The sequence below is a fragment of the Nesoenas mayeri genome (assembly GCF_963082525.1).
Source record: "Nesoenas mayeri genome assembly, chromosome: 1".
NCBI lineage: Eukaryota > Metazoa > Chordata > Aves > Columbiformes > Columbidae > Nesoenas > Nesoenas mayeri.
In genome coordinates this window covers 116,847,487-116,873,950 of record NC_137541.1, presented here as the reverse complement: position 1 = coordinate 116,873,950, position 26,464 = coordinate 116,847,487, and the positions used below count along the sequence as shown (strand labels likewise).

General features: G+C 39.2%; 1 protein-coding gene across 1 annotated transcript in view; it reads left to right on the top strand.

Moving 5' to 3' along the window:
* The window catches only part of LOC308047882 (amine oxidase [flavin-containing] B-like), a gene marked incomplete at its 3' end in the record, with an annotated part of 49,239 nt that overhangs the window by 11,488 nt on the left and 11,287 nt on the right, over nt 1-26,464 (top strand). Inside the window, exons 2-7 of the mRNA XM_080356688.1 lie at nt 8,795-8,889; nt 9,650-9,787; nt 20,302-20,406; nt 21,156-21,247; nt 24,062-24,203; nt 26,272-26,421. Coding sequence (XP_080212814.1) covers nt 8,795-8,889; nt 9,650-9,787; nt 20,302-20,406; nt 21,156-21,247; nt 24,062-24,203; nt 26,272-26,421 — 722 coding nt within the window. The remainder of the gene's footprint in view (nt 1-8,794; nt 8,890-9,649; nt 9,788-20,301; nt 20,407-21,155; nt 21,248-24,061; nt 24,204-26,271; nt 26,422-26,464) is intronic.

Here is a 26,464-nt window from a genome sequence, read left to right as displayed (position 1 = left end):
ATTATTGTCTCAAGCCATTATTTCAATTAAAACATTTTAGCTGGCTAATGATGAGTGACAGAGATAAAGGTGACCAGTGCCAGGTTCAATCTCTCAGTGGCAGAGCAGTAATCGGATTCTGTTCATTAGAACAGTCAACAAAAACAAAAACAATGCTATTAAACTGCAGTTTATAACACAGTAATGCAATAAAGAAACTGTGGAAGATTTGAAGGAGAAAACCCACCATTGCAAAACGTCTGCTTAGTTGCAGATAAGTACATGCCTATTCTCTGGTTCTGCCCTTCATCAGTATCACAGCAGGATGCAAACTCTATTGTGCTGGTGGCACTGAACTTAAATGTTGTTTTTGGAATGTCTCTTAAAGGAAGGTCAGAGAACTCTGAGTATAAATATGGAGGGGTTTTATTTGAACTTGAGAGTAATTAGGTCTAAGCAACAGCAAACAAGGTTCTTCCATCAACTGATCTAATTTCTAGATGGTAGGAGCTTACCCAGATACTATTACGGGCTGAAGGAGTGTTTTTCTGCATCTCTCAAAATTTACTTCAACTGCTTGGGACAGACTCCTCTTCATTTCTTCCTATTATTCTGGCTCAAACGCTGGAATTGTGCTGACCACTAACAAAAAGGGTCTCCTCAGAAGTTCTGTGGTCTTAAAACAGGTGGATTTTTTTTCACAGGGTACAGTGCAGCAGTTTTGGTCAATCTCATTTATTTGCCATGTGCATTTTGTATGTATTTCTGAGAAATTAAGAGTCAGACATGGTAGGTAAGGGTTACTGTATGCAGACAACTAACAGTGAGGGAACTTGTGGAAGTTGCTGGCTTCCATAACTTTGTGCAGGTTTTGACAGATTTGCTGATTTTTCTTGACATTTCAGCTCTGGTCAAAATGAGACTTAGACACAAAATCAAGAAGACAAATACAAATCTCTGAGACTTCTAAAATAAGAACTTCAAGATGTTAAATGGTGATGGACAAAGGTGATCTGACTAATATTTTTGAATACTTACAGTAAGAAATACTTGAGTTCATTTACCTTAGTGACCCTGAATTCAACTCTTACATGTTTATATATAATAAATTATAATATGTTTCCTTTTCTTGCTATCAGTCTCATGAAACATTTTTACATCCCACAATTTCTTCATTCACCCCAAGGTAGAGGACAGTGCTTGTTCAGTAGGCTGAGTCATTATGCCGTTTCCAAGGTGCATTTTGTGGCAAATCCTCATGTTGAGCCTTGTGCTACATCTTTTGTACTTCCCTGGACTTTATCAAGAGTGCTCAGGCTCAGACTCTCGTCCTGCGGGATGCTCTGCCTGCTGGGCCTGGGTGAAGCAGCATCTGTTACGCGACATCTCTGCAGTGATTTAGATGTGGCTGAACAGTTTGAGAGCAAGGAAAAAGTCTTCAAGAAACTCAGCAGTTTGGGCTTTATTTACATGGTAATTGCAGCAGCCGCTGCTTGCGCAGACACCCTTGGGCTCTGAGCTGGCTGCCTGGAGGATGACTGGGTGCGCAGATGCTGGACTGCAAATAAATACACTGAGGAAAACCAGGTGTTAGCCCCTGTTTCAACATGTGTTGTCAAGAGGGATGCTGTCAGCAATTAACCAAGCCAGTGTAGAGCTTGTTCACAGATGTACATCCAAGTTGTGAAGGCACAACAAAGGTAAAAATTGGCTCCTTGTCTCTTTTAAATCTTAGATGTGTCTAACCTATGTGTGCAGCCAATGTTTGTATGCAAGTCTCAAGTGCCTGGCATCTGTTAACAGTGTTAAAACCACCCTGGGCAGTACTTTGTAAACATATCTTTGGTGTTAAGATAAATAAATTAAGAGGAGGAGAGAAAATATCAGTCAGTTTCATGAATCTGAGGAAATCCAGGTGTGAGACATGCAAGTCCTGCAGTAAGACCTGCAAGTAAGTACAGTACCAGTATGATGGCAACCTTTTGTTCTGTTCAACTTACAGTTTCAGTTGGAGAGAGACATTTTTAAGTTTATAAAGTAAATGAATTTTTGATAGCCATCTTAGAAGCTATATAAAGGAAGGCCAGTGTCTTAGAGGTTCTTTCTTTGCCCTCTACATGAATTTACATTTAGAATTTGTAGATGATTTGTATAATTGCATATATATAAGATAAAAGTTTTTTATTGTTGTTCTTTAAAGGGAGACAATAAACGTAGGGGAACATGATAAAGTAGTGAATAATAGGGAAGGTACATCAGGACCTGTGGGAATACCTTCAGAAGGGAACATTATTTTACAGCTTTATAATTTATCCTCCTCCAAGATACCCACCCTGTCCCTTGCACACTGCAAGGGAATTGGGTGTAGCTCAAGTAAGAAATAAAATCTTGTTGATGGGCTTGCTCTTGTGTATTGGTTGTCTAGCCAACAAGAGAATGAGAGAAGTATCCTATCAAAAATATGACTAAATAGAACAAGATAGAGGTATCATTTAGAGAAGTATCAGAGATGCAACTTACAATCATGTCCTTTCCTAGTAAAATTTTTGTGGAAATGCTAAGGTAAATGCTAAGATAATCCTGACACACAGGAAGTAAAGGAAGGGAGCCTAGAGACCTGCATGGTTAAACAGGGAACTGCTGGGCAAACTCAAGTGGAAGAGGAGAGTTTACAGATCATGGAAGGAGAGGCTGGCCACTTGGGAAGAATAAAAGGCTATTTTCAGAGGATGTAGGGAGGCAACTAGGAAAGGTATGGCCTCCTTAGAATTAAACCTTGCAAGGGGGGTCAAGGACAACAGAAAGAGCTTCTTCAAATACATGGCAGATAGAACTAACACTCGAGGCAATGTAGGCCCACTGATGAATGAAATGGGTGCCCTGGTGACAGGAGATACAGAGAAGGCAGAGTAACTGAATGCTTTCTTTGTCTCTGTCTCTACTGCCAGAGGATGTCCTGAGGAGCCCTGTACCCCTGAGGCCCCAGAGGAAGGCAGGAAGATGGAGAATTGTGCCTCAGTTGATGAGGACTGGGTTAGGGAGCAGTTAGGCAACCTGGACATCCATAAATCCATGGGTCCGGATGGGATGCACCCGTGGGTGCTGAGGGAGCTGGGTGAGGTCATTGCTGGACCACTCTTCATCATCTTTGCCAAGTCTTGGGAAACGGGAGAGGTGCCTGAGGACTGGAGGAAAGCAAATGTCAATTCAGTCTTCAAAAAGGGCAAGAAGGAGGACTCGGGTAACTATAGACTGCTCAGCCTCACCTCCATCCCTGGAAAGGTGCCATCTCAAGGCATATCAAGGATAAGAGGGTCATTAGGGGCAGTCAACATGGCCTCACCAAGGGGAAGTCATGCTTAACCAACCTCATAGTCTTTTATGAGGACATAACCAGGTGGATAGATGATGGCAGAGCAGTGGATGTGGTCTACCTTGACTTCAGTAAAGCATTTGACACAGTCTCCCACAGCATCCTTGCAGCTAAATTGAGGAAGTGTGGACTGGATGACCGGATAGTGAGGTGGACTGCGAACTGGCTGAAGGGAAGAAGCCAGAGACTCATGGTCAATGGGGTGGAGTCTAGTTGGAGGCCTGGATCTAGTGGAGTGCCTCAAGGGTCAGTACTGGGGCCTGTATTATTCAATATATTCATCAGTGACTTGGATGAGGGACTAGAGTGTACTATCAGCAAGTTTGCTGATGACACCAAGCTGGGAGGAGTGGCTGACACGCCAGAAGGCTGTGCTGCCATCCAGTGAGACCTGGACAGGCTGGAGAGTTGGGCGGGGAAAAATTTAATGAAATATAACAAGGGAAAGTGTAGAGTCTTGAATCTGGACAGGAACAACCCCAGCTTTCAGTATAAGTTGAGGAACAACCTGTTAGAGAGCAGTGTAGGGTAAAGGGACCTGGGGGTCCTGGTGGACAGCAGGATGACCACAAGCCAGCACTGGGCCCTTGTGGCCAGGAAGGCCAATGTCATCCTGGGGTGTATTAGAAGAGGGGTGGTTAGTAGGTCAAGAGAGGTTCTCCTTCCCCTCTACTCTGCCCTGGTAAGACCACATCTGGAATATTCTGTCCAGTTTTGGGCCCCTCAGTTCAAGAAGGACAGGGAACTGCTGGAGAGAGTCCAGTGTAGAGCAACGAAGAGGATTAAGGGAGTGGAGCATCTCTCTTATGAGGAAAGGCTGAGGGAGCTGGGTCTCTTTAGCTTGGAGAAGAGGAGACTGAGGAGTGACCTTGCTATTGTTTACAAACATAGAAAGGGTGAATGTCACGAGGATGGAGCCAGGCTCTTCTCGGTGACAGCCAGCGATAAGACAAGGGATAATGGGTTCAAACTGCAACACAAGAGGTTCCACTTAAATTTGAGAAGAAACTTCTTCTCAGTGAGGGTGACGGAACACTGGAACAGGCTGCCCAGGGGTATTGTGGAGTCTCCTTCTCTGGAGACATTCAAAACCTGCCTGGACACATTCCTGTGTAACCTCATCTAGATGTTCCTGCTCTGGCAGGGGGGTTGGGCTAGATGTTCTTTTGAGGTCCCTTCCAATCCCTAACATTCTGTGATTCTGTGATTCTGTGTCTGATTCTGTAAAATATTATTTCTGTAAATTTGCTGATTTCAGGCAGAATCAGACTGATTTTACAAAATTTCAATCAGTTTTTTATAAAATTACTTTGAATTTTTGTTTTGGTAGTCACATGTATTATATTTGACTCTAGGGCTTCATTGTAGCCTGTAATACACATGGTTCAGATGGAAAATGCAACTCTTGTCACATTCATAAATCCAATTCTGCTCTGGCATAGAAATTTAAGATTTTTTTATTCTAAAAATTAAAAATATCTGAATTAGTTGTTCTTTTATTGTAAGAAAGGTTTTAATGCTAGGAAATGAGGTTATATCAAAGCTGTTCTATTAAATGGTTCAATTTAAGATGTTTAACAGGTACAGAGATGTCAAACAGGAAAGAAATAAGTTGTCACTGAAGATTAAATAATACTTGTGATTTTTATATTTGAGTAAGATCCATGTAAATGTGAAATGCTACATGATGGAGAAATGATTTTTGTGGATTGAACTTGCTTTATAAAATTCTGGAGGAGACAATCTCTCACTGGTATCTTTGAGTGGCTGCAGTTGGGTACCGTGTTGCTATGGTAACGGATGAAGGCTTGCACAGTTAAACATCCTCTAAGCATAATGGTATTTTCTGTCTGGGACTTCAAATAAGACTGATCATCTTGGCCTCTTTGTTGTTTGCATTAATTACCTGCCTATCGATTCTCTGAAAAGAGCTGCAGATGCTGCTTAACCATACATTTTCCGCTATATAGATGGCTCTCTGCCCCTTGGGGAAGGCTGACCTGCAGTGGAAACAGGACTCAGTTGCTGTCCTCTGCAAAGTGGTGGTGAAAGTGGTTGAGTTCTCATATTGCAATTCAGATCTGCGTCTTTTGAAATGCTCCTGGGAAGGTGTGGAAGGTGCAATTGGGTGACAAAACATTGCGGATGAAATGGGAGTAGCAACAGCATCAGTCCCATTTTTGGATAAACTTTATATTTGAATGTGGCTGTTTGTCTTGCTTGGGAGCAACGTGGAAAGTGTTAAAGGTCTGCCTTTTGTTAGTGATGTGCAAAGGAGTGAGAAGTAAGGCAGAAACAGTGACGACATGTGTGAAACTTGTGAAGGCTTCAACTTCTCAAGAAGTTTATAACTTGCATCATGTATGACAGATCTTTCCAGGCTCTGCTTCACAGACCTCCTGCATGCTCTGCTTGTGACAATTGGGGTATTAAGCACAGAGAGGCCACACTGACTCTTGGCCAGAAAAGAGGTTTATAGGAGTTTCCTGCAGCAATTTTTAGTTTCTGAAAAGCAAACCTTAGCCTCATGCCCCAGTATTCATGTGCTAGTATTAATTTCCATTTTAATATATTTTTGTTGCTGTTCCTGGCACCTTATCTGTCCTTGTATCACTTTGACTTGGAGCTCTCCCTCTGCAGCATCCAGTTCTCTTGCTGTTACTATAATAACAGTTCAAGAACCAGTTTGGGATCTTGGGTCCAGCTCCAGGGAACAGGTACGGGTTGATATATGGCAGCACTGTGATTTCAAATGTGTGAGATACCAAAAATGTCAAAATTTCTGCCTGTCAATATTGCACTGTAACGTGGTGTCTGTGACAGCAGTCTTGCCTTATCGTGTATTATGCATGCTATGAGACCTAATCTGGTCCTTCGCTGTACCATCTCACCCTCCTGAGCCTCTGCCTTTACTTCTGTCATGGATTCCCCCAGTTACATGTTTGACATCTCCATTAGTGATGAGGGAGTGGAGGAGCTAGAGGTTGACTATATTCCCTGCCTTTGTCAGCAATCATTTGTGTAATTTCTCCAGCAAACGTTGGACCAGAAGAGAGCTGTCATGTAGATGAGAGAAGGGGGTGGATCACCAGCCCTGGAAAAGTGGTCAGGTGGTGCTTAGTCTGGGAAGCCTATAGACTGCAATTTCCACTATGGAGTCAAGCCCCAAGGACACATCCTCCTCTATAGAGATCTGATCTCCTGGAGGATGGGCATGGAGTAGCAAGGTATTAGAGCCCAGTCCTCCTCTCCACACTGTTGGGTTTTTCTTGTTTGTTTGTTTGTTTTGTATATTTGTACCAGGAAAGAGTAAACTGTTATCCATCTCTAACAGGTGTATCTGGGAATGCATGGAGAGAAAAAAAAAAGGTAGCATCTACCCCAAAATAAACAGTAGGGAGTAAATAGTAGGTAGGTGCAATAGGATGGATAAAAGGTGCCTAAGGAAACAAGGAGATGGTATCTGGGCTGATACCTGCGTGCACCGGCTATGCTCCAGTTGAGTCTTGAGACCTATCTGTTAAGCTCTTGGGAATAAACTGCCTTTGTTCCCAACTGTACTGAAATATTTGTTCATCAGATTTTAATAAAGCCAAATTTTGTATTCCTTAATCAGTATTGGTAAATGAATGTTATTAATGGATTAGTCAATAACTATTAGCATGACAGGCCAACAGAAACCTTCAGTGACGACATCCTTCAAGTTAAGTATTCACGCTGCAAATTATTAATAACTACTATTGATCCTCTCCCAACTGGTGGAATACTCATATTTTTTGAAGAGCAACTTTTTTTTTTTTTTAATTTTGTGTGTGTGTGTGTGTGTGTGTGTGTAGTTTGTTTGTTTGTTTTTCCCTTAACTGGTTAGCTATATTTATTTAGGAGTTTTGTTGTCTATTTTTTCTTCAGGTTCCAATTACTTTTTGCAAGTTATTTGAAGGGGTGGTCTGTGTTTGCATACCGTGACTGTTCTCTGTATTTTGTTCTTCTTTAGTATCTTCTAATATTTGTGAGTGTAGTCAAGGCCACTGATGCAGCCAGATGTTTTTGCAATATAATTTCCTCAAGAAGGAAGTGTGGAAAGACCTTTATCAGTGTCATTTCTGTTTTTCCCACTAACACTTATGTGAAAAGCCAAGATAAATAAGCCCATGAAGCCAGAAATAAAAACAGGACAGTATGAACTTTTAATGTTAACATCTGCTGCTTTTCTTCAGAAAATGTCAAATCCTTTAGATAGAAAGGTCTACACCATTGTCTGTCTTTTAGAGATGAGGAAACAAAGAGTTTAAGTGACTTAGCCAACATAGTGCTACGTATTTACTGCAGTGCTGGGAACAGGACCTACTCCTAAGCCACTAGTTGGCAACCAGGATGTTCTGTAACTCTTCTAGTAGCTCTCATTAATACTCTTTCTCTATCCAGGGCTGCTATATTTTCTTCATTATCATTTCATTCAGTCATGTCATACTAGCTTTGACCATCTCTTTTTCCTACCAGTGCTTTTGCCATTTCTTTCATTGCTGTCTTATACTTGGAACAATTTCCTTGGACTCTTCCTTCTCAAAAACCTGTACTAGGACACCTAGGGGAAACTGGTTGCCTTCTGATGGTGACAAGGCAGGGAGATAGAAAAGATAGCTAAATTATGATGTATGAGTGTGACCTCTAGCCTGGTCTGTGTTGAACTTTCTTCAACATATCCTACCAGTTCAAGAGGATGATGCAACCCCCTAGAATATCTCTCTTGCCATCCCACTAGAAATTCACTCGTGTCTGAAATAAGAACCTCAGTTTATACAAATCTCTGTTTATATGTGCCAGCCTCTAAGCTTAGAGGTTGTGGGCTGTATTCCCTCTATGTCGTGAACCCTTTCTAGTTTCCTTCATTCCTATAGTGGCTTGATGTACTTGCTGCAGGGTCTGACACTAATATTTTTCTCTGTAATTATTGAGGAATTGAGGATTTATGGCACCAGAACTAAAATGAGATGTTCCCTCCTGTGTTCGCCCTTGTTCCCTCTCTTGGTATCTCATCTTCAATAATTGAAAGATGGAAATAGAAGTGTATGGAGAAAATGGATGAGGAATGAAACATTCTTTCTGGATACACTTACCCATATTGTTTCTTTTTGTTGCCACACACAAGCACACACTCTTTGGAGTCAGACCATGTGTTCTTCAGGAGAAGACATCTGTGGCCCAACTATATGGTAACTTTGCTAATGTACTTTAAAATACTCAGAGCTGGAAAGCAGAAACAACAAGCTTCATGAAAGCTTTTGAAATTCCGGACATTCCTCACCCTCCAGCAAAGTGTTTGAATGAAAAATTCAGTATTTGGATGTATACCTATATGAGTGTTTAACATGTCAAGTCACAAAAGCCATGTGGTGCGCATACGGAAGTATCCTTTATATTGTTTTTCTTTTTATCTTTTAGGTCTCTCAGCAGCCAAACTGCTGACTGAGTGGGGCTTGAATGTGGTGTTGCTTGAAGCCAATGACAGAGTTGGTGGAAGAACTTTCACCATAAGGGTAATTATCTTCAAACCCATCTATACTACATATAAATACATATAGTATAAACTACACATGTGTATAATTATACATATATTTCTAGAGCAATAGGAGGTGGGAAATTTCCTGATATTGTACCAGAAAGAGTAGGGAAAGACTGGCATGACACTGGGGAGGGAATATTTCTGTGTGATCTGCAGGTTCTGGAGTCATCAATTCTTTCCTCCAGGAAGGAGAACGTGATTAGCTAAGTTTCAAAATCACTTCCTGGGGAAACACTGGAGAAATTTCTATGAAAAAAAACCCCACCTGTAAGGGCAGCTGTGCTGTGAAGAGCTTTGAGCTGAACCATAACAAGCGTTGTGAGGAGAGACGGAGGCTGGAGGAATGACAGGGGTGGCTGGGAACTAGAACTAGCATGTCTCCCTTCATTGCTTTACCTTCTGCCCTACTTTGACTCTAGAGACCCCCTCCCAGTCTGCTCATTAGAAAATATTACCTGTGCAACTTCCTAGTACAGTCTGTTTTGAACTAGTCATTGGGGAGATGCCTGACAGAGCAAGAACTGAGATTCTTGGTAATCACCACACCAGAACTCTATCAAATAACTGAAGTTTTCAATGGAAAGAGGAATTTTGGCCAAAATGCTCTGGGAGTGTTTCACTTGAAGAATTCCTCTGGGTTGCTCTTTTAAGTTGTGTGCTATTTACAAAAGGCTTATATTTTTTTAATATTCATTTTTTCTTTCTCCCTTTGTGTGTTGTGTGTGATAAACCAGAATAAGCATGTTAAATATGTGGACCTTGGAGGAGCTTATGTGGGGCCAACACAAAATCGTCTCTTGCGGTTATCTAAGGAGTTAGGAATAGAGACGTATAAAGTGAACGAAGTTGAGCACCTGATACACCATGTCAAGGTAAGATGCTCTCAAACATGCTGCTGTAGACAGGTAAGTTGTAGTGATCTCCTCTCTCATTGCTACAGTGGAGTATACCTGTTTATGTATGCATCATCTGAGTTTCTCAGAGAAAAATAAATATGTTGGTAATGAAGAACTCATCCAAATTACTATTTATGCATGCACATACACATAGGTATCCTGTAGACAGATCCTGTTAGCTGATACCTTGGTTCAGGACTAAGCTTTTAGTTAAAAGCTCTCAAAAAGCTTAATTGTTTATGAACAGTACAGCTGCGACTCTTCTGTGCAGATCAGTTCTCATGTAGACTACCCAAGGTGTCTGAAAGTCCCTGTCAGAAGTCCTAGAAGTATCTTCAGTCAGGGTGAAAGTTTCTCAGGATGGGCTACCTAAACCAGTGGCAATTATTAATATTATCCTGACTGAAGGAATTGCAAGAGATTGTATAACTTTGCTGATGGGGAAACTAACATGCGGAGTAGCAAAACACATTGTAATAGTAATTGCAAAAGGTACTGGGAGTCAAGCATTCTTGTGGAGGAAGATCTAAACAATCTGTTAAAAATCTGAAACAAGACAGAAACATTAAAAAGCCCACATATTCTCAGTATTTGTACTATGCTTTCTTCAAAAGAGCACCCTTTGTACTTTCCTAATATAGAGCACTGTTGCACTCACACAGAAGGGAAAATTTCTGTGTTAGTCCTGAGGAAATTAACATTGTGTTTCATTATACGCTTATGAAAAGCCATTGTGCAATTACTGGTAAAATATTTGCCAGATAGTAGTTGGTGTTTGATCAAAGGTTAAAGAAAACATTGACAGATTTAAAAACAGCAATAGAGAAAAGGTGGTCTGCCATATGTCTTCCAATATTTTTCCTCTTGAATTGTTATAAGAAAGAAGTGTCTTCTCAAAGGGATTTGCTATAGTAACTGTCCACAATTACTTCTGTTGTGGTAGAGCTGATGTGAAAAATATGATCATAGCTGAAGAACTACTTGCAGTTGAAGAACTGGAAGATCAACAGTACATAGTAATCCTATGTATTATTTTGTGGCCAGATCAGTGTAATAATGTTCAGCCTTTTGTATTTCACATAACTGTAATACATTCCATACAGATCTCTTACTTTCAGCCATGTGGCTTGCCCATGTGTTCCCTGAAAATGGACAGTGTTCTTGTGTGCTCCCTGAAATTTAACTAGTACTCTCAAGTCATATCTTACAAATCAGATTCCAAAATATACAAAGGTCTGTTGCCCCATGTGAATTTGAATTTGCCTGCTGACCCAACCTTTGTGACTGTGGCCAAATCTCATCAAATTCTGAACCATAAAATCCTCTCTGAACCCAGACAGGCAATGCAACCTAAAGATTTTAATTCTTCTCTTGCTACACAACCAGGCATCACAGTGTATCTTGTAAAATCAGCCGCTGTTTTTACATATACCCAGAGGCAAAATCAAACCTTTCATAGTTAATTAAATTTATTTTAGAGGCTTTTTAATGCAAGTAATATATGCAGTTTCTTTGTACTACAAAATGAAAAGAATGTGTTTTGTTCATCTCTGGGTGGGTCTTTGCTAATTAGGCTTTACCAGCTTGATTGGGTTGTATGTTTTTTTTCCTGTTTAATCTTTTTTAATGTCATGTTCTATTGTGATATTTTTTTTGGTCTCACTTATATTGTGTATCATATCTTTTAGAAAGTCCAGATTTTATTTCTTGCCCTGCGTTGTTTTTTTTTTTTTTTCTTTCCCTCTACTTGTTAAGCAGCCCTTTTCACGGCATTTGAAAGGAGATTAGTATGCTCTTTTAATTTGTGTAAATACTGGTTCATCAGCCTTAGTGAGAAAATTAGTATAGCTCTGCCAGTAGTATTTGGTAGGGAAACAGCTGTCTGAATGCCATTGCTTTTCAATAGCATGAATGACGTTAGGTTCATAAATCCAGATTTAAGAAGCAAAAGCAGAACTATCTGAGAAGTCATCATCTCCTAACAGTGCTACCATTGAACTGGCAAGCAGATGTAAAATACTTCCTCAAACTTCTTTCTTAAAACTTTTCCTTAGCTGCCCAAGAGAGGATTCAGAGCCCTACCCTAAATAGGTAGATTTGTGACTTTTGATTGGTGTTGTTAATTTTCCTCACTAAATGACAGCTTGTCTTAGAAAAACAAACCAAAGTACAGGTAGTCCAGGCAATTTTTACCTTTGTCATGTAACAGTTTCTGGAAAGAAATGTTGAAATATGAAAACGTGTCAATTATTGTGAAGGTTTAATTATCAACATATTTTCTTCATTGATTCGAATTGCACTTTCATGCAGTCCCAAAAGCCATGTAAATTTCTCGTATTTTAAACCAAAAATTAATCAGAGGTTATAACAAGTAACACAGGTTCCTTTGCTAAGTAAGATAACTGTGGAACTGGTTTGCTCTGCTACCCTAAATCTGTGTAAAGAAACATTTCTTCATATGTCTGCTTTGCCAGATTAATCTTTTGTAACTTATTTCCTTCACATACAATTAGGATGATCTACCCTTTGTCCTGCTGTGGTGCCAGCTGAACACCCTCTGGTCCTGTTTTCACTGATAGATAGCTTGCATGAAAACATGGCAACATGAATACTCCTCTTACTGGCTACATTAGACCAACATAGCTTGTTTCTCAAAATTTGGTCACTAGCCTGTGGTAGATCCCCTCGCTGCCATTGATACTTCTTGTCAGTTTTTTCCAGATTTTTTTTTTCCACCAGAACTTTCTATGTGTTCCTGGAATTTCCCCAGATTATAACATGGTTGCTACAAAGTGGTAGTGACATTTATTCCTTTTAATCTCTGTGTTGTCTCAGTGCAGAGTGTGGATAGTGCTGGCATAGTTAGCTGGCTATTTTGACAGTGTATCGCACCTGAAACATTCCTCGTGTGGTGACAATCAAAGTAAGTCCTGCTAGTTGTTTCCTCAGCACCAGAAAGCAGGCTTGGCATTTTGCGTATCCAGGGGAGTCTTTCAGGTTAAAATGCTGGGTGAAACATGAAGCATCCCCTCCCTGCTCACCGGACAGGCTCTTGACAGAGAATTGCTGACTCTTTCATTACCTCAGTTAAGTTCCCTGTAAAAGAATGGAGTTTTCACATATCCATTCATCTGCCAGCAGCACTGGCTAGAGGTGTCCAAATGCGTGTTGTGCTCTCTTCAAGTTTAGCACAACTATCATATGCAATTTTTGTCCCTGGGGAGAATGCTGATGTGAACCCAGTCTGCAGCACATCACTGAAGGTGAATACTTAGTCTTATACACACAATACTTTTAACTAGGACCACAGATCTGAACTATTGTTAGTGGTTTACATACTTATCTACAGTAGATCTGCAGAAAAAAAATTTTACAGCCCTCTTGGGTGTCATTTGTTTTCAGGACTATTGTGCTTATTAAAACACAGTTTGCTGTGGTCTTGTTCATGAATAAAAAATGTGATGATCCAGTTGTCTTGGGATTTAATTAGCAGCTTCAGAAGTGACTGCTGTATCAAAAGTTATAGAATTTGGTGGTGTTTCTTCTGTGAGATCAGTGATATATGCACTGAGGCTAAGCAATATGATTTATTTAAGCTTTTGAAATGCTTCTCTGCAAATCTAAGGGCAGTATCTCTGGGCATTGTCTGTAGTATATAGTGTAACACCTTAAATGAATTTTTGAAAGACTAGATAAAACTGCATTCATTCTTCTTTCTGTATCTCAATTAGAACACAGTCAGAGAATGAAAAATCTGTGAGGCTCTCAGTTGCCACCAATTTAAGCAAGGCAAAATGACATCACATCTTTTGTTTTTTTCTCCTTCTTGCTGACAATTTGTAAGTGAGAACTTGGGGAACTGAGAGGAATACATCTGAACCTTTAAGAAGCCAGGCATCTGGCATTTTGTGCCAGAGACCTGGCATTAATTGCAAGAATGAAGTTTGTAACTACGTCTTTTTAATTAGAAGATGGATAATATTTGTACTGCAACAGCCTAAAAGAAGCAGGATTATGTACAGTAAATCTACAAATTGATCTTTGTCGAAGGGAACGGTAAAGAAAGCTCTCGCAAGGGCTGTTTATTGATCAGGAAAATTGACTGACAGCTGTGACCTAATAGTAGCATGAGGATGAAAGTAGTAAGAAAAATTAACTGGAAATAAAGTATGTATTTCTTAATGAAATCTAAATGGAAAGAAACTTCCTCAGTCTTAGCCCACCCAGACCCCTTGGTCTGTTCCCTAGGAGATAAGGAAAAGTAGCTATGCTCCCACCTAGCTTATTTAATGCAGGCTGCGGGGAGAAAAGCTTCCATTGCATCCAATTGTAAGAATCAATTTTTGTTTCCTTTGAGAAGTTGATTGAGGTCTACACAAAAACAGTGGAACGTATATTTCTTATAAGAACACCTGGCTGAGCATATTGGGTTTCACACATCTGTAACATTTTATGTAAAGTTTCTTTTTTTTTTTTTTTTTTAATGTAAGAAATGTAATAACCTGGAGTATCTCAGAAATAAAACTAGTGAGCCCAGCATTATCTTTTTCTTTAAAGACAGTGTTTTAGTTGTGAGAAAGTGTGTGTGCCTTCTCTGCTTGGTTATGTTATCTGTGGGCAGAGGTAATTTGATGGCTTTCTCCTAGATGAAACTCCTCTTTTCTATTTTTTTTTTTTTCTTCTGTTTTCATTTATTTTTGCCCATTTATCTGCTTTTGGGAGGGGAAGGAGGGATATTTTAAGACTAATTCTAGAAATACAGAGAAATTTTCTATTGAATTTTTTGTTCACTTTGTAGGCAGGTTTAATTCAGGTGTTGAAAGCCACATGCAGGCCTAGTTTCAAAGAATATTTAGAAACGAAGTCCCTATAAATCTGTGTTTCATAAGACACCTGAATGCTTTTTGTAAAAGTGTTTCTTAATATCTGAAAACAAAAAAGCCTGTTATAGGATGAAGGAGAAGGAGTCTTTTCTAAGATTATTGGAACAAACAGTTATAGTGATTTTTAAATTCAAAGCAGAACCTCTGTTTCTGTTTTTTAATCTTGTCAGTGTTTTATTTATTTATTTATTTATTTTCCCCTCATTCTGCCTTTTTTTATTCAGATAAAATATGTATTCCAGTGATTTTATGATTGATCTTGTGGCAAAGTGAAGATGGACTTTATTTCTATAATATGGCAAAAAAAAATTGTTCCCAGTTAGGTCCATTCGTTTTCAGAATGCTTGTTTTAAGACAATGTGTCTGGCTATGCTATGCTTAAAATGGAATTATTTTACTGACCAAATTTCACAAAACACACTGACATCCACAGCTCATGATCTCAAATTAGTTATTGAAACATATTTAGAGAATATTTTGGCATGTCTTGCTATTGTAACTTTGCACCACTAATTATCCAGATTTGCTTGTGCTGTGTTTATATTTTCTAACCTATTTATCTTTTTACCTTTGGGAAATCTGTCAGTATGGTAACCAGATGAACATATGAGCTCCTGAACAGTATCTCAATGAAAGAAACTTTGGTAAAGCCCAATGGTGTTACAGTTTTCTAAGTAAGCCTGTGTACCTTTCTCAGGAGCTGGAGATACCACTTGTTTTCTTGAGAATTGTGATTACACATATTGTTAAATACTATGGATTAAAAACAAAACAACAAGAAAAACAGTCAACAAAAAACCCCCAAACAAACCAAACCCCAAACCAAAAGCGTAATTTTCAAGATGGCAATAGGTGGGGAACTAAGGATCTGAGACAGGTACTGAGTTACAGCCTGAAGTGATGCTTTTCTTTTTCTCATTTTCCTTCTCACAGCTTTGCATGTTCCTGTTTCTGTTCTTCATCTGAATGACGTTACTAGGATTTCAAGCTGAGAGAACAAGGTGCATGCGATGTACCAGTGCTGTGAATCAGCAGAGGGCACTACATGCCTGTAAACCTATGTAACTGTGAATTAACATTCAGAGTGACATCTCAGTGAAGTTAGCCTCAGTTTTGCCAAGGTTTAGATGGTTTAGCTGAGGGAATATCCATGCTCATTCAGTGCCACACCATCTCGTTTCTTCCACTGAAAGCTGACTATGCGTACAAGAGGTTTATACCGTGCTATAAAAAATGCATGGATCGTTGGCACCAGGGGCTTCAATTCACAGTACTGCATCCCACTTGAGCACAACCTGGGTACATAATGTGTAGGGGAGCTTGAAGTTGTCTTGCACCTGCAAAAGCAGACTTTCTCCTGGGATCCTGCTCTGCATTGAGATGCTGATGATATTTCCTGGCAGAGTGTGTCCTTCCTCAGCTAAACAGCAAAATGTGTGGAATTCAGTCCCTATGCCCCGCCAGCTGCTGGGGCTGATATTCAAGGGGCTGCTGTTGTTTCTATGCCGTGGGGTTTTTTCCCCCCTATAATAACCCACTATTTACCTATTTGACCTGAAATATGGCTGATGTATGCAGAAAGTTTATTGCTATACTACTTATATTACATGAGTCCAATGTAACTAAGCCAAACCTTGGTTGACGTGAAACAGATGGATGAGAAAATCTATGGAGAATTGTAATATTTGTGACAAATACTGGATTTCTCATTTCCCCATTTGTTTATTCCTAAGACAGCTGGATTGCACGAATCTCCTCCCTGCAGTTTCTGGTTTTTAAGTATACATTAACCTATAGTTCAGCAACAGCCTTTGTGAGCAGGAAATGACCCACACAATAACAGGTAGATCTCCAGCTGCTGATGCTGCTGTTCTGCTTTTTGAAGCATTGCAAGTGGCATCATGAAAGTTTATAAAAATAGATATATGCCTATATTAAATACCACTAAGCCTTAAAAACAAACAAACAAATGAAGAAACAAACAAAAAAACAAAACACCAAAACCAACACCCCCCAAAATCCTCTGAACATTAAAATACTGGTGTTGAAATATCATGTCACTTAATCAGAAGGGGTAGTTATTATTGCTGTCTTTATACTGCTCTCATTTAGGTATAAAAAATGTTTGAAAATGTAATGTTTTGTGCATCTTGAGGCATATTTTTCATCTGTGTCTTGTTTTTCTTTAGAGGCTATATAGCATCAGGAGGTGTGGAGAATGCTATTCCCAGCAATAAAACAGAAACAGGCAAATTTTGCTTAAATAAGGTTTTTGTTTTTGCAAAAGTCCAAATTCAACAGAAGTAGAGCTGAAATGTTTCAGTTTGTTGGAAACTACTCAGATATATGTGTAGTCTTTCTTTGGTGCTGCTATTTTTGCTTCCATGTAGAGCCTAGTCTTGCAGTTTCTCCTCAAACAAAATTCTGATTGACAGCTCCTGGAGTTTTGTCTGTATAGGAAATAAGGATGGGACCTCAGGTAATGTCTTAGGAGCTCTTGAAAGTAATTTTCACAGGAGACTCCCTCGCTTTTATGATTGTTTTTATTTTCCACATTGAAGTTTCTTCTTGTGCTTGGTGAGACTTGTCACCCCAGATATCTGCACAAGAGGCATACCCAATATTTCCCTTTCAGCAGTTCAAATGCAGTGAAATAGAAAAAAACTAAATATATAAATATATATATAGTGTGTGTGTGTGTTTCTTAGCCATGTGCTCATGAGGAAGCACCACAGGGAATTCATAAGACTTGAGTTAACTCAGAGGGGATAACTCAGTTAGGATTGCCTTTGGCAGAGCAGGAAGCTCAGAACAAAATCAATAATTGGAATAACCCATTCTGATGCTGTCCTGATTTTCTTGAGCACAGCAGTATACGTGTTTCACAAATCTGTATCTAGGAAGTGCTAGGTATTTAAAACCAAACTGAAATGCTCTGTCTTTAGAATACCTGTACAGTAATTGCACTAGTGAAGGCTGGCTCCAGTGTTCAGAAGAAGGCATGGTAAAACTGACTTTGCTGCCATAGGAGTTAGTTATGGGATTTTAATGTGTCCAGAAAAGCTAAAAGGTAATTACTAACACGGTTCAGATGTTACTAGCTGGGATAGAAAGGTACTCAGTCTGAGAGCTTTTGCTGCTCTTTCATAGCCCTTTGGCAGCAGAATATGAAGGTGTGCCCCAGTCCAAATTAATTTCATGTTAAGAGATTCCATATAGTATCCTCATGTCCCTTCAGGACCAAATGCTTCTGATGAAACAAACTCTCTGAGTTAATCTCCACCTACAGGTATATGTTTTTCTGATTCCAGACTGATATATTTTCAGATGGTTGAGGACAAGAGCTGTAGAAATGCAGATTAGTTCCATGCTGATTGGAAAAACAAACAAACAAACAACACAAACCTTTATTTTCTGCATTATTTTTGAACATGTGTTGTAATGTCCATTCATAAATTTGAAATGCTAAGTTTTCAATCTTGGTACCTCTGGCTCATGAAGTGACTGAAGATCTACTCTGGCTACAACAAAACTTCCAATTGAAAACTTTTAAATTATTAATGTTTTGGCCTTTTACAAAACATAATCTCTCCCCCAAAGCACTGCAAAATTAAGCTGTTGTTTTGCAGCTACTTCTACATATGTCCATGTCCTTTCCTCCCACACTTCGCTTTCTTTCTAACTTTCATTACCTAGGTGTTTCTGATAAAGATTCCATTAGAATCCTGTGTCTGTACAAACACAAGGTGAAAAAGCGGTTTCTTTTTCATTTTCTCTAAGCTATTGGAGGTTCTTTGTAAACTAATTTTCTCTTATCCTTAGGTTTGATTTTTGGCCTTACTGCTTTCTAACTATATCTCCCTTTGAATGAGAAATCCTCAAATTTATTTCCCAGCATTTTGCAAGGTTATATCTCATTTTGTTATTTCTAGACCACGTTTTGAGACTTTCAGGATTGCTTTGTACCCTTTCACTGCCTTTTCTGGTGCTTACAAACTACTGCAACTTGAATAATGTGCTTTTTGTCCCTTCTTTCACATTATTAATAAAGAAACTAAATCAAATCAAGGCTGACACTTATTTGAGTAAGTGGTCCTCAGATACTTCTCATCAACAAGACACAGTGTTGCTGTTACCTGGTTCTAAATATCAAATCTTGATGCATTATTTCTTTCAAAAGCCAGTGTAAATATTTTGGTTTTACTGCTGCGTTGGTGTGACATTGCATCAAATATCTGTTAGAAGTTAGTACTTCTGTGAATTGACATTCATGCTGATACAGTGCCAACTTTAATACATAATTTAATATAAGCTCTGAAAAATCAGCTGTGGCACACAATATGGCCTTTATCATTTATCTGTTTTATGGAGTCCAAAATACATTGTGAAAAAATTAATCACTACATGATGCTAATGAGTATTTCTTTGTGAATTTTTAAAGCTGTTATGCCGCCATCTATATAGTCAGCCAGGGAAATCCTGTGCAAATAAAATAGCTCTACAGATTACCTGTCTTACACTCTTAATTTACCTAGACTTTCTGAATATCTAGTAGTGGATATGTAGATACATAAAATTTAACTATTAAACATATAATGATGTAATTGGGACATTTGTATTGGCCACACTATCACTCTGTGGAATTTATGGCCAGAGGTGTTGGGCTGGAAGAATGAGTCGTTATTAGTAAATGCTACATTTTCTGTAGGGCTGGGGATTTTTAGATTAGCTGAAAACAGTTTTTTCCAGGAAGATCTCTGAGCTATGATTTTAGTGTATAATAAATATTATCACAGCTGCTTTTGTCTGGTTTTGAAAGGAAAGAAAATAAAACACCACACCACCCTTACCCCCAAAAAACCAAAACAAAACAAACACTCAAAAAAGCCCACACCACCAAATACAGTTAACAGTTCAGTCTTTTAATGAACATTTAGGAGAAAAAAAATGTAACATGTTTATCTTTTTCAATAACAGATAGCCATTTTTCCATCTCAGTTGAATGACGCTGTTCCATCTCATTTTTTTGGTCTGATCTTAGTGGCTTGACTGCATGATATTATTTTTCGTTGCCCAGAAGTGGCAAATATAAAGCTTTGAAGATACAAGGCAGCATCAGTTCTGCACACAACAAACTTAATTCAACTGTGTATCAAACTTAAGTTGCACATGTGAAATAAAAGGATCACGGAATGGTTAAGGTTGGACAGGACCTCTAGAGATGATCTTGTCCAGCCCTCCTACTCCAGCAGGGCCACCTAGAGCATATTGCCCAGGACCATGTCCAGGTGTTTTTTTTATTATCTCCAAAGATGGAGACTCCACAACCTCTTTGAGCAAACTGTGCCAGTGCTCAGTCACCCTCACCGTGAAAAAGTGTTTCCTTACATTCAGATGGAAGCTCCTGTGTTTCATTTTTTTCCCTCTGCCTCTTGTTCTATGTGTACACACAGACATGATCTGTTGGAAGCTGTTATATGTATTGATTAAACTTGTGCTTTCTTCCAGTGAACGCTTCACCATTTGGTGCAGCTACCTGCATGGAGAAGCCATGATTATGGTTGTATTTTGTTTTTATGATGTTTCTGTTTGTTTTTCATCTTCTAGGGTAAGTCTTACCCTTTTAAAGGTCCATTCCCTCCTATGTGGAATCCATTGGCCTACCTGGACTACAACAACCTCTGGAGGACCATGGATGAAATGGGAAAGGAGGTATGGCATGAAGAATTGCAGCTGTCTCAGCTCAGCTTTGTCTCCGGGAGGGTCAGAGTGAAGATGAGACTAGGATGCAGATAGGCCATTTTGCTCTAGCTTGAACAAATCTGGTAGTGGAAGAGCAGCATTGTGCCATGCATTTTGGTACGTGGTCAGAGCACATGTTATAAGTGGCATCTGGGCAAGCTTTTCTGAAGGATGTGCCACTCAGGCTGTCTGCAGTCATACCTTTGTTTTTTTCTGGGTATATGAACATGAGGGTTTATGCCTGTGATATTTAGCACTTTGCCTGATGATTGGGTAAATAATATTTTAAGAGACTTGTAGACCTCAAACATATGCCCTTCTCCACTCTCAAATTCAGCTCAGCCATTTCAATTTGTTACCGGTAGTGTATGTTTTCCATCAACTGAGTTATAAGACTTTGAGAAAAGGTTGCTGTTACTTGCATAGATGAATGGAAGAGATATGTAATAACTCAGAAACATTTCCCAGCATTGTGCTTTGCCTTTCTAGGCAAAGTTCTAAACTCTAAAATTGTTCTTAAATTAAAAAAAAAAACAACCCTTAAAACAAACAATAAAAAACTTTTAGCCTCCCCTGTTAAGTTAGCTGTATTACCTGCTAGGAATTTGCAGGCTGCATTACCATGTAAAGATGAGATTGATTGATATTGGTTGTGTTTGTTGTCTCTTTCTCATACCATTCATTCATTTGCTGATGAATGCTCTTTTTTGTCTCCTTAGATTCCCAGTGAAGCCCCATGGAAGGCTCCACATGCAGAAGAATGGGACAAAATGACTATGAAAGATTTCATAGATAAAACTTGCTGGACAAAGTAAGAAACTCCTTATTACAAAATATAATATTTATGTACCTTAGAGCTTCAAATATCTGTTACTGCTTTGCAAACAGATGTAACTACCAAAGGAATACAGCCTTTTTAAAGAAATGGAGTGAGAAAATCTTATAATAATGGACCACAGCACCTGTTAGCACACACACAGTGTATTCTGTTTTATTTCCATGACATTTTAGACTAAAATAAAGATAAAAGGAAAATATATTTTGGGAGAGCTACTTCTGCAGACATAGGTAGTACCTTCGTGTCTTGTATGCACTTTTCCTCTCTTTATGGTGTGTTTAACTTTTAAGAAAAAAATGCTCTGGCTACAGCAGGTTTATGAATAAAACTTTTGATGAAACAACGTGCATTTATTCTGTGCTGGACCAGTTGATGTTGCCGAAGTGCTGTGAAAATAACATTTGTCTCAAAATAGCACTAAATCACTTGAACACCCACCACTCTATTGTTTAACTGCTGCACTATATACCTCTCAGGGAAACCGAAAATGCTTCCTGTTTTTATGTATACATCAAAGCAATCTTTCTTTACTTCCCATTCAACAACAGTTTGATTGGTTTTCTTCACACTGAAATAAATTAAAAAAGAAAAAAAATCTGCCATGCTGTAAAGAAGATGGATTTCTACAGCAACCTCTTCGGAATTGCTAAGCACCTGACACTAGTGCAGAATCCTGGCAGCACCCACTCAAGCTGACACTGTCATGGACAGGGGCATTTTTACAGCTTCAGCCACCCTCTAGAGAGCAACATGACAGTAGACTCTTGTCCAAAAACTTCTAATCTTCTGATTGTTTTGCTTTAACAAGAGTCATGGTTGCACAAAAGCATACAGGAAGACTTTCTCATTTGTATCACCATCCCTACGCAGTAAAACCAAAGGGAAATGTATGCTGCTGGTTCTGCTGGTCACCTGAACCTCTGATTTGGCAAGGAGCTGTACAAGTTAGCAAAATGCCACACACTGGTCAATAGCTCATGTGACGGCAGTCATATTATTTCAAACTCTGATGGAACAAGACTTGACATTTTACCTGAATATTCATATAGCTGTCAGCCTTCCTTAATTCCAAGATGCTTTTCAGATTTTATATGTGCATCCCAGCTTGATTTGCCCAGTTTGTTCAAGATTTAGGTAACATGCTGTAGAAACTTCCCATCCTGGAAGTTAATGATCCAGAAGGGTAATCTTCTACTATTTCCTCTCATCTAACAGACTGTACAGATTTGCTTTTGGCTAGAGTTGCATGCTGGAAGTACCCTGAGTGCTCTTGGTTCAAATCATACAGCAATTTCTAGGTAAAAAAAAAACAACAGGAGAAAATGGGGAATTGAAATGAATGGGAGAAGGCAGCAGAAACTAGAATTTAATCACCATATAGTACCTTCTGCTTATGAAATATTAACGCATATACTAATATATATACTAATTCTCCCATTAGACTACATACCTTTCAGAGTTCTCATATTTTACAGTATGTGTTTATACAGACAAATATTGATAAATACTTTATTATTTTTGGCTGTCAAGAATGAAGCCAGAATGCAACTGCATTTCAGAAAATGGATCAGCTTTTTCTTCAGCTGGACTTTGCATTTTCAGTAAGGACAGAAGACGCCTTTTCTTCTGTATAGATCTACAGCTGTTTGAAATAATATGTTTGAGTGACACTTTTAACTCTTCATCTTTTTTTTTTTTTTTAAGTTTGAAAACTGAGGAAAAAAAAAAAAAGGAAGAAGCAATTAAAATGGATTCTGTACTGGTTTTGGAAGTTATTGATTGCCTGATGTCTGACATATGAAATACTTCTAGAATCTCAATCCCTGTCAATCACAGTACAGTTAAGCTGAGCATATTCTGGTCCTGTCGATGTGCCTTTAAACTCCTCCTCATTGTAAGGGCAGAGGAAGTGTTTACTTCTAACAGGAGGAATGTCGCCTGAGCCTTAATTATCTCTGTGTTAGTGCACCACAAGACCTCATATGGATTTATAGAGTAATTTTCAGTAGAATTGCTATAAAAGCACCAGCTGGAGGACATAAAACAGTGATTCTTTTTGAGACACAGGCCACTTTTCCACTTCTGTGGCTACCAGACCACTGTTTAAAATACTGAGTTGAGCACCCAAAAGTATTCTTTCACTTTTCTTGCCAGACTTTTACATGAATGTTTACATGCTGTCTCCTTAGTTATGGTTTCCTACTTGCATTTCTTTCCTTGTTGTGTTCCAGCTGCAGCACCCTCCCTGAGCACAGTAGAGGAGCAGGCAATGAGGGGATGCTGACTAATCCAGAGAGCTTAGATAATTAGCTTAGACAAGATCCCTAAGTTTTTTATGACAAATGTTGAATAATCCCTATGCTGCGTGCTTGTGGGACAGGCATTCAGCAGGTACAAACAGAGTGGCAGATCTTGAATGTAACCCAGGAACCATGGGAGGACATGGTGGTTTTGGAGTCCAGTGAAGACAGGAGGGCTTGGTTCCCTTAATCCTGAGTCTAGGGTGACAAGCTAACCTTGTATTAGTAGCATAAAGTGATATGAACTTTCATTGGCTCTTGCGTCCCCTGGAACACTAATTTTGCTGGAATACAGCTGTGCTTGCTTAACTTTTTTTTTTTAATGTTGCATAAAGAGAAATTAAATTGTTTCCTACTTTAACTGAAATTAAGGAATCCTTTGCTCTCAGTGAAAGAAGAGGTTGCCAAATGTAGTCTCTCCACTGCTACAGAACAAGATTGTCACCCTTCAGTTTTTAAATGAATTCATTTATTGTGTTTGTTGCAGTGCTGCCAAGAGTTTCGCAACCCTGTTTGTGAATGTGGATGTCACTTCTGAACCGCATGAGGTCTCTGCCCTTTGGTTTTTGTGGTACGTGAAGCAGTGTGGGGGCACAACAAGGATATTCTCAACAACCAATGGAGGGCAGGTACTGTCAGCCATCACCTGTGACTTGTGACAGGCCCTCTTTTAACTTCATTCTTCTGTTTGTTTATTTTAGTTCAGAGGGCCAACTGAGACACCCATGATTTTGAGCCAGTAGCACACTGATAGCTAGTTCTGCTCATTTACATGTTAATCTGGATCTTGCAAAACTAGTGTTAAAGGCTATTCCTCTGCTGAAGGCATCAGCCCAGGGATCAGTAGATTTGTATCAGTTCCTGACTCTGACTTCATTTTAGGTTCTGCTTAGAACACATGCTTTGCTTACCCACATTCTATGCTTATTTCTGTCATGAGGCTGAAGTAAGCCTTACCACTTCATGGAGATGGCAATGCTGGCTGTAAAAGTGTGTAGAGTGCTTCAAAATAATGCTGAATATGTAGCCCAGAGCTGGTTTCCCTAACATGCAAGCTTCCATAGATTAAAACTGTTAAGATTTTAAAATCAGTCAGAAGAAAATGAACACCCCTGCTTAAATATTGCTCTAAGATGTTTGAAATGCTTCTGCATTTCAATGAAGTGAAGACAGTTAACGGTCTTCTGTTTGAGAATACGAATTTTGCTAATTGTATTAGAAGTAATTATATTTTTAGAAATGCAAATTATTTAATCATGTAACTAAAAAATACAAAGACTACATTAAAACGTGTTAAAACAGATAAATATACATAGATATAAATATTATAGATAATGTAATTGTAAATGCCTTGCATAATGTATTATTTCAATTCTGTGTTATAGTATAGGTGATTAGAGTTAAGTTAGGCTACATTACATACTGCAGGATGCATTTTTAGTGTAAGCTACATCCCTTCTTAGAATCATAGAATCATTTTGGTTGGAAAAGACCCTCAGGATCATTGAATCCAACTGTTAACCTAACAGTGGCACTAAACCAAGTCCCTAAGAGTCTCATCTATACATCTTTAAACACCTTGCTAGATCCTCCTTCTAGCCCTTGTCGATGGGGATCACGTTTGCCAGCCTCCAGTCAACTGGGACCTCCCCACTTTGCCAGCACTGCTGATAAAGGATGGGAAGTGGCTTGGTGAGCACCTTTACCAGCTCGCTCAGTACCTTAGACCCGTGCATGTCTAAGTGGTGTAGTAGGTTGCTAACCATTTCCCTGGGATTATTGGTGCTTCATTTTGCTGCCAGTCCCTGTCTTCCAGCTCAGGGGGCTGGGTGCCTAGAGCACAACTGGTCTGACTATTAAAGACTGAAGTAAAGGCAGCGTTAAGTACCTCAGCCTTTCCTCATCTTCTGTCACTATGTTTCCTCCCACACCCACCAGAGGGTGGAGATTCTCCTTAGCCCTCCTTTTGTTGCTGATGCATTTATAGAGCATTTTATTGTTTCCTTTTGCAGCAGTAGCCAGGCTTTGGCTATTCTAGTTTTCTCCCAGCACAGCTTCACGGCATCCTTGTAGTCCTCTTGAGTTGCCTGCCCCTTCTACCAAAGGTTATAAATTCTTTTATTCTCAAGTTCCAGCCAAAGGTCTCTATTCAGACAAGCCAATCTTCTACCCCACCAGCTTGTCTTTCAGCACACAGCGACAGCCTGCTCCTGCGCCTTTAAGATTCCATCTTATAGCTTGTTATTTATTATGAGGATGAGGGCTCCTACTTCTAATGCACAGACTTCTGCGAGGATAAGAGTGAACTCAGAGAAATGTTTAGAAGTTTAAGCACTTTCCAGAAGTCTTGTCGACTCACATTTTAACAAAGTTCATTGGTCTTACTTGGAAAACATATACACAGTCTGTGCAGTCCATTTGGAGACCACATGAGAAGGGATTTTCTCCTGAGGCTACTGATACTTCTACTTTTGGCTGGTGGTCAAATACAGGAAGTTTTTGAAGAGTTCACTAAAAGAGAAAGGAATGTGAATATGTTTTCCAAGTGAGACTGATGAACTTTCCTGAAATGGTTTGATAACAACAGAAGAATGGGATTTGTTTTGATTGCCAAGCAAAATGTTTGCCATGATACATGCTTCACAAGCACCGCTCTGTTGATTCTGCTTTTCCAAGTTGTTCTTTTCTCTGTTTCAGGAGAGGAAGTTTGTTGGAGGCTCTGGCCAGATCAGTGAGAAAATAATGGAGCGCCTGGGAGGCCGGGTGAAGCTGAGGAAGCCAGTTGTGCGCATCGACCAGTCGAGTGAACGTGTTGTAGTGGGAACCTTAGATAATGAATTATATGAGGTAATGAAACCTCTAACACTAAGTAGTTTTTTATTCTGGCATG